At 48.0% G+C, this 12571-nt stretch overlaps 1 protein-coding gene across 1 annotated transcript in view; it reads left to right on the top strand.

Moving 5' to 3' along the window:
- Positions 1-12571, top strand: part of PAMR1 (peptidase domain containing associated with muscle regeneration 1) — a 69680-nt gene that overhangs the window by 36989 nt on the left and 20120 nt on the right. The window contains exons 5-6 of the mRNA XM_080817714.1: positions 2657-2874; positions 5316-5423. Of these exons, the coding sequence (XP_080673840.1) occupies positions 2657-2874; positions 5316-5423 (326 nt within the window). The remainder of the gene's footprint in view (positions 1-2656; positions 2875-5315; positions 5424-12571) is intronic.

Genomic DNA, 12571 nt, shown 5'->3' on the forward strand with positions numbered 1-12571 from the left:
ACCTGAGGGGGCACACCGTTCTGTTAAGGGGCTCCAGGTGGGGTCTGCCAAGGATGATAAGGGCAGGTGTTAAATGCCACATATTAGTTCAGCACCTTAGTGGTCCCCTTAGGGGCTTCTGAGGAGCCTCCAAGATCCAAGGTGCAAAGGAAATCTCTCCCAAAACAAAAATTCAAGCTGGTGGCAGGATTGGACAAGCACATCACATGCCTAGGAGAGGCCCCTAAGGAGGCTTGGAAATATACAGATTTCTTTTCCTTCATCAAACCTGGACCTGCTGGCCAATGGTAATAATAATAATAACAGAAACACATGCACATTTACAATGGTCAGAGCAAAAGCTGAGTGGTCATTCCTGGTGCCCCCCCCCCTTCTATCTTTCTATCTATCACAAAATCTATCTTCTTATGTGTAAAATCATCTCAAGTCCATCCACTTCTGACTCCAATGCCACTATTCTCCTTTTACCACCATCCTCTCTCACCTTGCCTCCTGACTGGCTTCCATGTTTCCATACCTCCCAGCTCTGCTGTCTTCTCTGTGACAAGAGTGATCCTTTAAAATCCTAAATCCAATCATGATTCTACTGTCAAAAACTCCCTGCTCATTCCCAGCAGGCTTGGAATAAAATCTAGACCCCTCACCATGCAGGATCTCACTCCTGCTTGCCTTGCCGACCTCAGTTCATACCACTCTCCCCTTTACACTCCATTTTGCAGCATCCCTGACCTTCTTTCAGGTCCTCAAGTATGCCAAACTCATTACTGCCTCAGGGCCTTTGCACTTACGGAGTCCTCTGCCTGGACCTCTCTTCCTCATGACTTTCATATGGCTGGGTCTATTTCATCATGTGAGCATCTGCCCAGATACCAAGTTCACAGAGAGGTCTTCCCTTGACCACATTGTATAAAAAGCTTACCCTCCCCAGTCACTTTTTATGCTCTTATCTGGCTTGTTTTCTTCACAGCACTTACTACTCTATGAAATTACCTTGTTTCTGGTTTCCTTGCTTATTGTTCGTCCCGCAGATCAGAACTACTCTCTGTTGGGGCTGACACTAGTTGGGTGGGTCTAGTTGGGTCACTGCTGTGCTTTCAGCACCTAGAACAGCGCCCACCACAGATGGATGTTAAGTACTTGCACAAATGAATGTACAGATACAACTCGCAATATCCCATGTTTTGGTTTCAAACATAAGCTATGATCTCTGTTGTGTGGTGGCCTTGTCCCTGCGTCTTCCCTTTTCAGACAGAAACACCAATGTCCAGAGAAAGAATGGATCTGCCAAGGCCCACTGCGAGCTAGCCGTGGCATCTGGGTGAGAAGTCAGGTCCGTAGATGTCAGACCACTTTGCACAAGGCATGATTAATGGGCCAGATAGTCCCTTACAAAAGGTTTTGTGATAAAAGTTTTATAAAATAAATACTAGTTAAAAGGTGTCTTTTTAGGAAGACCTTTAAATGTATTCAAAATATATTGATTGCCACTGTGGTCCAGTGTTCTTTAATCCTGGCACTTGAAATTTTTACCCAAAGTGGTAGAAATAGGTCCTTGTCCCAGCATCTCAGGTGGCAGTTGTGAGCTCTTCTGTCTATTCTTAATTCTTCTCCAAAACATGAGGGAGAATATACAGATATGCATTCTGTGACCCTGACACCAAAGCATTCCCTCTGGAATAATCTGAAAAGTGGCTTTTCCTCTCATTGTCTGGGATGTGGCTGCTTCCTATCCTGTCTCTTGGAATTGGATGCTTGGGGTCATCTTCTGCTTTTTGGATCTGATGTATTTAAGTGTTTCCAAACCCAAGACTCTTTAAGGCAATTATAGATTTACCAGATCTCCCCCCGTTCTGAAATTCTGATATAGTGCTACCTTTTTTACTCTTTGGGCAAGAATTATTGCTACCCAGAAGATCATTGCCTTCTCATCCTTCTATCAAACAGAGGAATGTGCAGAGATTTTGTTCTTCTTTTGAGTTTTGCAAGACAATATGTCCTTTTTCCATCTTCCAGTTGTAAACTTAGACCATCGTATCCATTCAGCCAACTATTCACCAATATTTGCTTGGCATCTCTGTATGCCAGAAATTGTGTTGGGCAGTGTGCACACGATGGTGGAAGAAGCCAGCTGTTTTCCCCTACACTCAAGAAATTTACAGCCTAGTGGAAGAGATAGGCATGTCTATGTGTGCCTGTACACACACACACACACACACACACACACACACACACACACAAAATCAAGCACATAAATAAGATAAATTAAAATTTATATACCCATTATGAAGAAAACAGGGAATCTCCTTTAGAAAGCGTTGTCAAGGAAACCTCTTTGAGGAGAGACTATTTCAGGGGAGGCCCGAGGATAGGAAGGAACCAGCCTTGAACCCTGGGAGGAAAGTGACCCTGGAAGAGAGGCCAGCATGTGCAGAGATGTTCTGGATGGAATAGGGACTCCCTTGGCCTTCAGGCAAGCACACACATACCGGTGTCCCTCTGTTAAAAGGGACCTCACATCGTCCAGGCCCCTTCTGTCCAATGAGGCCAGTGGCACCGCTCCTCTAAGACCTGTTCGTCATCTGACCTTGAACTTGCTCAGGGATCGCAGGAGGGGCTGAAGCACACCTGTTTCCTATTGTTCCCTCTCTGCCCACAGGTTCGTCATGCTGAGCCTGGAGTTTGACTACATGTGCCAGTATGACTACCTGGAGGTCCGTGACGGTGACAGCAGCAGCAGCCAGATCATCAAGCGCTTCTGTGGCAATGAGCGGCCAGCGCCCATCCGCAGCACGGACTCCTCACTACACATCCTCTTCCATTCAGATGGCTCCAAGAATTTCGATGGCTTCCATGCCATCTTTGAGGAGATCACAGGTAAAGGCCTCGGAGACAGATGCAGCATTTTAAGGCTGTGCTCCTGGCAGACGAAGTTTCCTCTCTGTGCTCCTCTCCTCCTCCCTGCTCAGCCTGGTTAAAGCCCTCTGTGCTGAGTTCTTAGAAGCAACCGACATGTTGAAAAGGAAGAAGGAGAGGCAAGGTGTATTTCAGAAATGTTCAGCCACAGGCTTAGCTAGTTACTACGGATGCCTTTGTACACATGCTAGAGCAGAGGGAGGCCAGGCCGTGTGTCCAAGGTCACAAAGCAGTTGGCTCAGCCCAGGGGGCCTCTCATGGTTAAGGGCATTAGCTTTGGAGCTCTGGCAGATGAAGCCTTGTGACCTGAGGTAAATTCAACTTCTCCAGGCCTCGATTTCCCAATTGGTGAGTAAGGAAGAAAGCATAGATCCTGACTCAGTAAGGAAGTTCTGGGAGACGAAGGAGATGAAGAGCTTGGCACAATGTCTGGTACATAGGACATGCTCTGTAGCTGCCCAACCACCGGGGTGCCCGGGGCCTCCCCCATCATCTGCAAAACAGGCATTAAAAGTGTTTCTCTCAGTGGTAAATGGTACTCACTTTGTGAGTAGCTCTAGGCCTGACTTGAACTCCTGCCCTGTTCATATCAGGAAGTAGGATCGGACCAAAATTAGCAAAATGCGCAGTCCTAGGGAAGGACCCTCAGCTCTCGCTGTTCTGAGATTGGACTGGACTGGATCTGGCTTTCCAGACTGAGCTCGGGCTTCAAGTTCTGCTTTTTTAAAAAATACCTGGTTAGGCATTGTAGTGGCATTTTGATCATTATGGCTTCCTACGGAAGGTAGGGTACCAAAGCCTCAGGAAAGGCGGTGGCAGTATTGGGATGGGGGGTGTGGTTGGGGTCAACCTTCTGCAGCCTTGGCCTTTCAGCAGATGCCCGCCCCTCCCCGCCCCACCTGCCCTTCCCTTAGACTGTCTCCCGTGAGCACTCAGCCGTGGCTGCTCATCTGTGGGCCCACTGTCTTCCGAGGATGTCCCCTGTGGAGCCGTGCAGGCCTGGGGGTTCTGGTGGCTGTGATGCTGTGGTATGGGGAGTTAGGTCAGCCTGTGGCTGGTCCTTGCCCTGGGGAATACAGGGCCAGCCACAGCTGAGTAAGGGCACACTTGAGGCACGAATGGGGATCCTGGTGGCAGTCAGCAAGGCTGGCTGTCAGGGAAGCCAGGAGAAGCAGCAGTGGCTCACCAGCCTGTGACCCTGGGACTGGGGCAGGGTCAGGAGGGTCTCTTCCTCCTTGGAAGGGGGCTTCTCAGTCCCCGCCGGAGAACTTTGGGAAATGCTGGTCTGTGTTGTCAAGTAGAAGGTAGCACTTCCGGTTCCTCAGACACCCTGTTGGTGTGCTTTTACTCCGGTTTTTACCTCAGGCTAAGGTGAACTCCTCCACACCTGCCTCCCCAATCCCAGCCCTCAGGGTGTGTATCCCATGCGTTTTCCTCTGCTAACCCTTTTCTCTTGTTCCAGTGGGTTACGATTTTGTCCCAGCTGGAGCATCTTAGAACACTTTCTCCTCTTTCCTGACACTAAATCTATTACGCGTCAGGTGATGGTCGTTGTGTAATTTTTGTCAGAAAGCTCTGGTTTGGTAAACAGAATGTCTGACTCTGTTGCCTCCCACAGGGGGTGCACTCCATACGGGCTTGTGGCACTGGGCCCGGTGGTGTAGTTCCACGTCAGGGTAAGTGAATGTAGGGTTAGAGTGGGTTAGCCCACAGACCTCTGTTTCCCCAAGTGTTCTCTGTAGAAAAATAGTCTTCTGTGAAGACGCAGTCTCTAAGGTCAGATGAGTTTGGGAAAGGTCAGGCGTTATGTGCCGTGCACATTAGGACTTGGAACAGTCTGAGAAGTTCTGCAGTAAAGAAATCCGGTTAATTATCATTTAATGCCAGTAGTGCTTCCCCACCATAGTTGGGCCCACAACCCTTTCTCAGCTGAACACATCAACATTTTGCAGGACTAATGTGTGCAGAATGCGGGCTAGGAAATTCTCAGGCACGTTTTCAACAGTGTCTTGAAGATCTTCCAGTTCCTTTCCCTCCTTACCCAGGATGCTTTCTTGAAAAAAGATGATCGAAAATTCCCCGAGGCTGCCTCCCTCCCTTGGAGTCCCTGTGGGAGGGGTAAAGGCGTGCCTCTGCCCTAATCACGTGGTGTACCTATTTGTGTTGGCGTTAGGCTTTTCGGACTATAGGACCATACTTCTGGGGCCTTCAAAAATATCAAATAACGAGATACGTGCCTGTTTCAGGCATTCTCAAACAATGCTAACAGGAATCCAGTAAAAGAAAGTATTGTAAGAGGAAGACTTAATAGGCAAGTGGAGGACTCTGGTCAAGGCTCCGGGCTTGAAGACGTTGACCTCACCGCTCAGTGACCCTGAGGGAAATTGCCTTTTCTCTTACAGCATGTTCCTCTTCTCCCTGTTTCCATGATGGCACCTGCCTCCTTGACAAAACCGGATCTTACAAGTGCGCCTGCCTGGCAGGCTACACCGGGCAGCGCTGTGAAAACCGTGAGTATGCCTCCGCAGTGAGAGTTAGGGTGTCCGTGGGGCTGGCGTGGAGAGGGCTCTGGGAACCTGCAAAGCCTGTTGTTGGTGATTAGGTTGGTCTGTCCAGGTCGGCACGTAATGTGGACAATCCCATCGAGGGTTTCTCGGGGCTGGGCAGCCTCTCTGACTCAGGGTGTCTGGAACCGCCCAGGTCTTCCCGTTGACATTTCCAGACCTCCCCTGCTGCTTATACTCCTCAAAAAGATATGCCTTTGATGGCCTCAGATCCTATTCAGAGCTCAAAAACATGGACGAAGGGCCAACAGGAGAAAGCCACCATCATAGAGGCTCCTGGGGCTCTTATCTGAACTCCCTGCCCATGGTAAGATCTGAAATTTGGAGTTCTGCCCCAGGGCAGCATTCATAGACTCTGGGATGTTGTTGCGTGGTCTGAAGCCATTGACATAGAGGAACTCAACACTAACCGGAAGTCATTTCTCAGGGGTCTCTGGTAACCAAACCTTGGATGTGACCCATGTTCTAACAGAGATTTGAGACCTCACATAGATGTCATGAACTACAGCTATCAGTGCAGAGGGAGATGGGTAGAAGAATGAGAAGGTTGAAAATTTGGAGGCAAGGCAAAGGAGGACAGATAAGAGCCTAGGTAGGGCTTCCCCCCAGCAGATCTTGAGTGATGAGTGTGGGTGCAGGTGGTATATTAGGACATGGTCCCAGAGAAGCTGGCAAGGGAGTGGGGAAGCTGGGCTGGGAAGGGAGGGAAGCCAAGCAAAGGTGTGATTTCAGGCAAAATCCAGTCTCAGTGGAATCTGGCATGTAAATTGTATCTCCGAGTGGGTCCTGGCTTTATAGCAAGGCAGCTGGGCTTTCATAGCCCCCCTGAGACCAGCCATTGGCCAAGAGCTGCCCTGGGCGAGTAGGAGAACATGCCTGACTTTCTGTGCATGTGGGCAGAGTGGTTCCAGTAAATCCTTGAATAATCAAAGAGATCTCAGGTGAAGGCAATTGGAAGCAAAACAGTGTAGACTGGAGGATGGGGAAGGCAAGTGACATCTGAGGGCAGATCACCAGCAGGGTCTGCTACAACCCCTCGTAACTATCGTACATAGGTACTTCGGGGTCATCCTGTAAGAGACCCTGCTGGTCTTCTGGTAGCATTCTATACTTCTCGCTTATTTTTCGGTCAATTTCATGAGTTTTCCTTGTAAACAAGGCAGACGGAAGCCATGGTGTCACCAGTGTGTCCCCGGGTGTGTCACTGCATTCTTCCGAAAGCATCCCTTGCTTCGGCTTGGTGCAGCTGACCTGGTGTGGTTATGCCCGGTGCTTAGAAAAAGATGTTCTGCTTCATGCTTCCTGCCTTGTTTGAATCTGCTGTGTTGTGTGCAAGGCAGAGAAGAAAAATGCTGCTTTCTCTTTGTTTTGAAAATGTGTGTATAGAGCAAATCTGGAATCTTGACAATGGCAAATCCTGGGCTTTACCCTTTAAATTCAGAGGAAGAAAAAAAGGGGAGAAGGGAGAGGCTTAATTTCTTGATGAACTAAGTGATTGCACAATAATTAGAGCTTTGAAAAACAAGGTGAAATTGGAGACATGTGAAATATCACCAAATAAGCCAAAATGCTTTAAGAAGTTGGGTCAGATCAGGGCAGGGGTAAGGAATGGGGGGGGGGGCAGGGAGAGAAATTGATCAAAAGTTGTGACTAAAATATTAAGGAGTTGCTTATAAGTCAAACATTGACTTCTTAGCATTGTTATTCCATCCAGAGAACAAAGGAAAATGAAGCAAACACGTGTAATGAAAATGAATGTAAAATGTGTCATTATGAGCTGATTCATAACCTGAGTCATGAACTGTCTCAAATCACTTCTGGTTTCAGAACACCAGCCTAGACGGACAAGAGAATTCCCTCTAGCCACTTTTTAAACTGTCACTCAAAAACTTAAATTCCCTTAGTATCTTGTAGTTGTAACTAGGTGAGGGTATTGGTGGTGGATATCTGATCACTTGCTGGCATTCATGTGGGGGACCAAATGTTTTATTATTTTTTATAAGATTTAGATTTGTTTTTCCTTCTAGGAAATTCAGAAGGAGTTCCAGCTAACTCAATGAGGGAAGCATCACGAAAATTGGCTGTGGCAGTTTACCTTGTAAACTGTAAACCAAAACCTTAGTGGTTTTCTAGAGTAACCTATTAGCTAGAAAAACAAAAGGGAGGGAGTGATATTTACTTTGTTGTTTTCTTCATGAGTATACCACTGAACTGGAAAAAGATCCCTGGAGGAAATTGCTTCAAAATGAACAAGAAACTCGAGTATTCTGGGATTATCTAAACTTTGAAAAGCCCAAATTGAACCAGGCATTTGTTTTACAAAATCACTTTAAAAGCACCAAATCAAATATGAATGAGAATTCCATCTTTTATTGAAGCGGTACCAGATCTGATGGAGGGAACCGCTTCATAGCTGCTGCTTTAACGGTCTGCCCTCCCGAAGTCTTGCGGAAAGGTGGATGGATGTTCCTTTTAGCAGATAAAGGATTTAGCAGATAAAGCAGAGAACACCAGACACTGGTCCCCATCAATTTCAAAAGGATTTAGCAGATAAAGCAGAGAACACCAGACACTGGTCCCCATCAATTTCAAAACTCAAGGCTAGAATTTCACAGTTCCCATAGTGTTCACTGCTTCCCAGACACGGTTCTCACCAGCTGAACAATTGACAAGCTCTGGGCATGTCAGTGTGTGTCTCACTATCTAGTCCTCTCAAAGGACTTTTCCTTCCCAGGTAAGCTTTGCCTGTCGCTCTTTTCCAAAGAGAATCGCGATTCTCTGTCTCTTGATGTAAGCTATTCTCACTCTTTTCTTGGTATATATTTAAGAATGTGAGTGGGACTGGAATAGAAATAGATTTTCTGCTTACTTATAGAAGAAAGATATACGTGTAAAAATAATCAAACAGTCCAGCAGAGTATCAAATAAAAAAAACACATTATTTCCCCTGCCCCATCCTGGTTCCCAGTGGAATCACTGTTTTTGTGGTCCTGCTGGACTTTTTTCTATGATGTGCAAACCCAAGTTGTTGATAAAGCAGTATCGTAAATCACTGATTCTCTGTTGGGATGTTAGCCCCTATTCTGGCCCTCAGGGGCCTTTGGCAACATCTAGAAACGTTGTTGATTGTCCTCATTGCAAGGTGGAGAGGCTACCTCTGGCATCTAGAGGGTGGAGGCCAGCCATGCAGACCCAGACCAGAGAGTGATCTGGCCCAAGTGTCAGCCATGCCCAATTTGAGAAACCAGGTTTCAGACAAAAGTGGACTAAAGTATACAGGCAATTTTTCAGCTTGTTGTTTTCGGTGTCCGCCTCATGGACATTTTCCCCAGGCCAGTCCATGTTGGCCTACTTCATTAAAAACAAGTGATTTTCTGAGTATTCCCTTGTAGGGATGTGTATACCATCATATACGCTCATCTAATCCCTTAAGATGAACTTGATCCCATACTTAATTTATTACTCTAAAGAAAGGAGCGATGAATGTCCTAACACCGATTTCTTGATTCATGTGTTAGAGGTATTTTTGTAAGAGAAATTCCTGGATGTTGAACTGTTAGTTCAAAGGGTCCATAGATTTAAACTCTGAAGAGGAACAGCCGAAATGGTCCCCAAAAGGCTTCACCAGTTTACAAGATGAGCCGTTACAATCACCGGTCCTCAAAATAAGAATCAGAACTCACATTTGAGAGACGAGGGTCTCTTCTTGTCAAGTTGAGAATGGACTTATTTTCAAAGGAAGGTGAATGAATCTGAGGGAAGGTCTGGTGCCCGGACTCCCTGAAGTAGTAAAGGAGGAGGAAGAAGCGACCTGCACAGGTCTGGCTCATTTGGTCATCAAGAGGCTGACCGTCCCCAGTGCGGTCTGTATGGCTGCTACCCCAGATCTCTCCTCCTGGTGTTTCCCAAGGGGGAGCAAACTTCCTCTGCTCCCAGGTGACCTCCTCTGAGAGCAAAAAACAGGGAGTTGGCCCCTCCTCAGCTCTGGGGCCAAGCTAGCCTCCTGCCAGCGCCCTCAGTGACCCCAACCTCCCTGGGCCACCGTGTAAGGAACCACGGGTTCCCCCCCAAGTTTTTTTTTTTTTTTTCCCCTCCTCTCTGAAGTTTCCTGTTTCTTTGTATGGAACACAAGGACAAAATAAGTTCTTGAGTAAATGGTGGGAATCTTGTTTTGTACCAGTGGAAAGCGAGGGATTCATTGCCCTGCTCCAGTTTCCATGTTGCCTTTGTTCCCCTGGCCCAGTTATCAATGCCTGGGCTTTCCCCTGCATCCTAATGAAGGACGATGAAACGGGCTAAATCTTGGGGCACAAAGCTCACACTGCAGGCTCTGACGCGCCTTGAACAAAACAAATCGGCTTCCACCAATTAAAGAACACCGGGGAATCCGGATTCGTTTGGGGTTTGGAGCGTCAGGTTTCCCACTAGGCTGTCCCAAGGACTGGGAAGAAAGAGCCCCAGATGAGGGGTTCACTTTATACTTTAGCTTCAAAGGGGCAACCGCATTTCTCATCAGAATAAGTGATTAGGAACTTTGGGGTTTTCATGGGAACCGTAACCCTGGCGCAGTGGGAATGTGCCGAGGCCGCCAGTGGGTCAAGATCACCTCTCCTGTTGCAGACGGGAGATGACGGGCTGCGGCGGGATGCGTGCGGATTGTCCCAAGAGCTCTCAGGAGCGGCGTCGTAAACATGAACTGTGTCCTGGCTTTCACGCCGTTCCAAGGGCCAGTCTCAGCCTTAATTTACGGAGGACAGGAGCCTCTTTGTCTGTAGTGGGATGGTACGTCCTGGGGTGAAGAGCTAGGGCTCTCTGGGCAGAGAGACCTGGGTTTGACTCTCAGCCTGACGTTTACCAGCCAGATGACCTGAGCAGCCCGTTTCCCTCCAGCGGGCCTCAGTTTCCCCACTTATAAAGTTCAGAAAGATAATACCACAGATTTCTCAGAGCATGTGTGGGGAACGGAATGAAATAATCCTTACATGTAAGGCGCTGAGTTGAGTCCCAGGAGCCATTAATTTTCTTTTTGGATTATAGTTGACACAACGCTTTGTCAGTGTCAGGTGTAGGACGTAGTGACTCAGTTTCTCTCTAGGTTATGCTAAGCTCCCTGCCACTGTAGCTGCCCTCTGTTACGGTATCACTGGCTGTATTCTGTGCTTTTCATCCCTGTGATTTACCTGTTTCCTCCCTGGGAGCCTGGGTCTCCCACGCCCCTTCGCCATTTAGCCCATCCCCCACCTCCTTCCCTCTGGCCACCCCCCCTTTGTTCTCTATGTTTTTAGGTCCGTTTCTGCCCTTTGTTTTTTTAGTCATTTGTTTTGCTTTTTAGATTCCACATCTGAATGAAACCTTGTGGTATTGGTCTTTCTCCGTCTTATTTCACTTCGCATGCCATCCTCTTTCGCCTCCCCTGCTATGGCCATTGAAAGTTTGGCAGAAAGTAGGGGATTATTCAGATAAGGGGTTGGGGGAACAACACCATTTTCTACAGACTAGATGATTATGGCACACTTTTCTTGGGGTTCCAGGGTTTAGGAAAATTCTCCCCTCAACTTTCTCAGTTTCCTCTGTGAACTGCATTTTGCAGGTCATTGCTGGATACTAAGTCTTGCTTACCATGGCACTTGGGTACAGGCAGGAAGGATATGGTTTTAACAGGCAAGTAGCCACTGCCAATTTCATTGTCATGAGGAATTGTAGGTCCCAGGAGAAGACACCCCCACTGGGCATGATGGATGGAGAGCCTTTGTAACCAGGGCAGCCCAGAGATGGGGCTGTAAGAAATGATGAAGGAGTAATGCCTGGGAGGGACTGGATTTGGACACTCCATGGTGGGTTGCCCAAGCATCATGTTATCTTGTTGGCCTCCCTTTTTCTCACGGGGTTTTTCAGAAGTCCCTCATTGAACATGGGGTGGGCTCTATGTCTGTCTCCTGGTGGTCATGTAAGAGAATGGTGCTCCAGACTATCACTGAGATGTTTGATTAGAGGGACATGGCAACAAAGAGAGTGAGCAGACTGGCTTGAGACAGCATGGGAGGTAGAGAGATAATCCCATAGAAGAGTCCTGAGGAATCCATAGCTGTTACCAAGTATTTGATAGCCCAGAGGCTTCAGAAATTGGAGGAACCCCAAGAAGACCACGAGCTAATGGACAGCTACCTTCTCAGACACCTCCTTACACCCAAGCCTCCCCTCTACCTCCCTCCCTAACATGGAAATGAATCTCTGACATCCTTCATGGTGTATTTAGAGGGATGCCGTCTCATTTAGGTTAAGATCTGAAAAGCAAGAGCTATTACTGAATACAGCAGGGGCTGCCTTTATACAGTTATCAAGGTGTTTGTTTTATAATTCCGGGGACGCATTGCCTTTTGGTTTGGATCATTCCTTGCAGGGTGAAACGGAGTCTGCCTCGATAAAGTCACATTTTAGCATTAACCCTGATGGACTCCACGGGCCTCGAGCCTCTTAACAAAGCGTTGCTATACTCCATTTTGGGATGCTTGGTGCTTGGTATAGGACGGGTGCGTTTGGCGAGTCAGCAATCCTTTTCATTATGGACACCATCCCGGCAGATAATAAGAGGACCCGGGATGCTGCACTGTGAACTTTCCAGCCTGACTTCTCCACGAGCTCGGGACGGAGCACCCCTCAGACTGGCCGAGGGCCGGACCCACATCGTTTTACTAAGAATTTCCTTCCACTCGCCTGCCCCTGACCGGGCCCTCTTGGCTTTTGCTTTGGCAGCTGAGGTCACTGGGGCGGGACCTGACGCCGGAGGCAGATTTTATTTTGGTTCTGGGTGAAGAGGTAATCCATTAGAGCAGGGGTGGGTTGGCTGCCACTAAGGGAAGGGGCTGGAGGGTGCAGAGAGTGGGAGAGCGTGACAGCAAAGCAGAACGAACTTCTGCTGGGGACAAACATCCCTGCCTTCACGGACCGTGAGACGGACACCAGCCCCTTGACAGAAGCTAGAAGCCCCCCCACCCCACCCCACCCCTTTTCTCTAAAAGCTCCTGCCTCCTGGGGTGATCACTTTCTTCACTCACCCTGCTTCAGAAGAGGAAACCTTCCTCTCTACAAAACAG

The sequence above is a fragment of the Martes martes genome (assembly GCF_963455335.1).
Source record: "Martes martes genome assembly, chromosome: 10".
Classification (NCBI taxonomy): Eukaryota; Metazoa; Chordata; class Mammalia; order Carnivora; family Mustelidae; genus Martes; species Martes martes.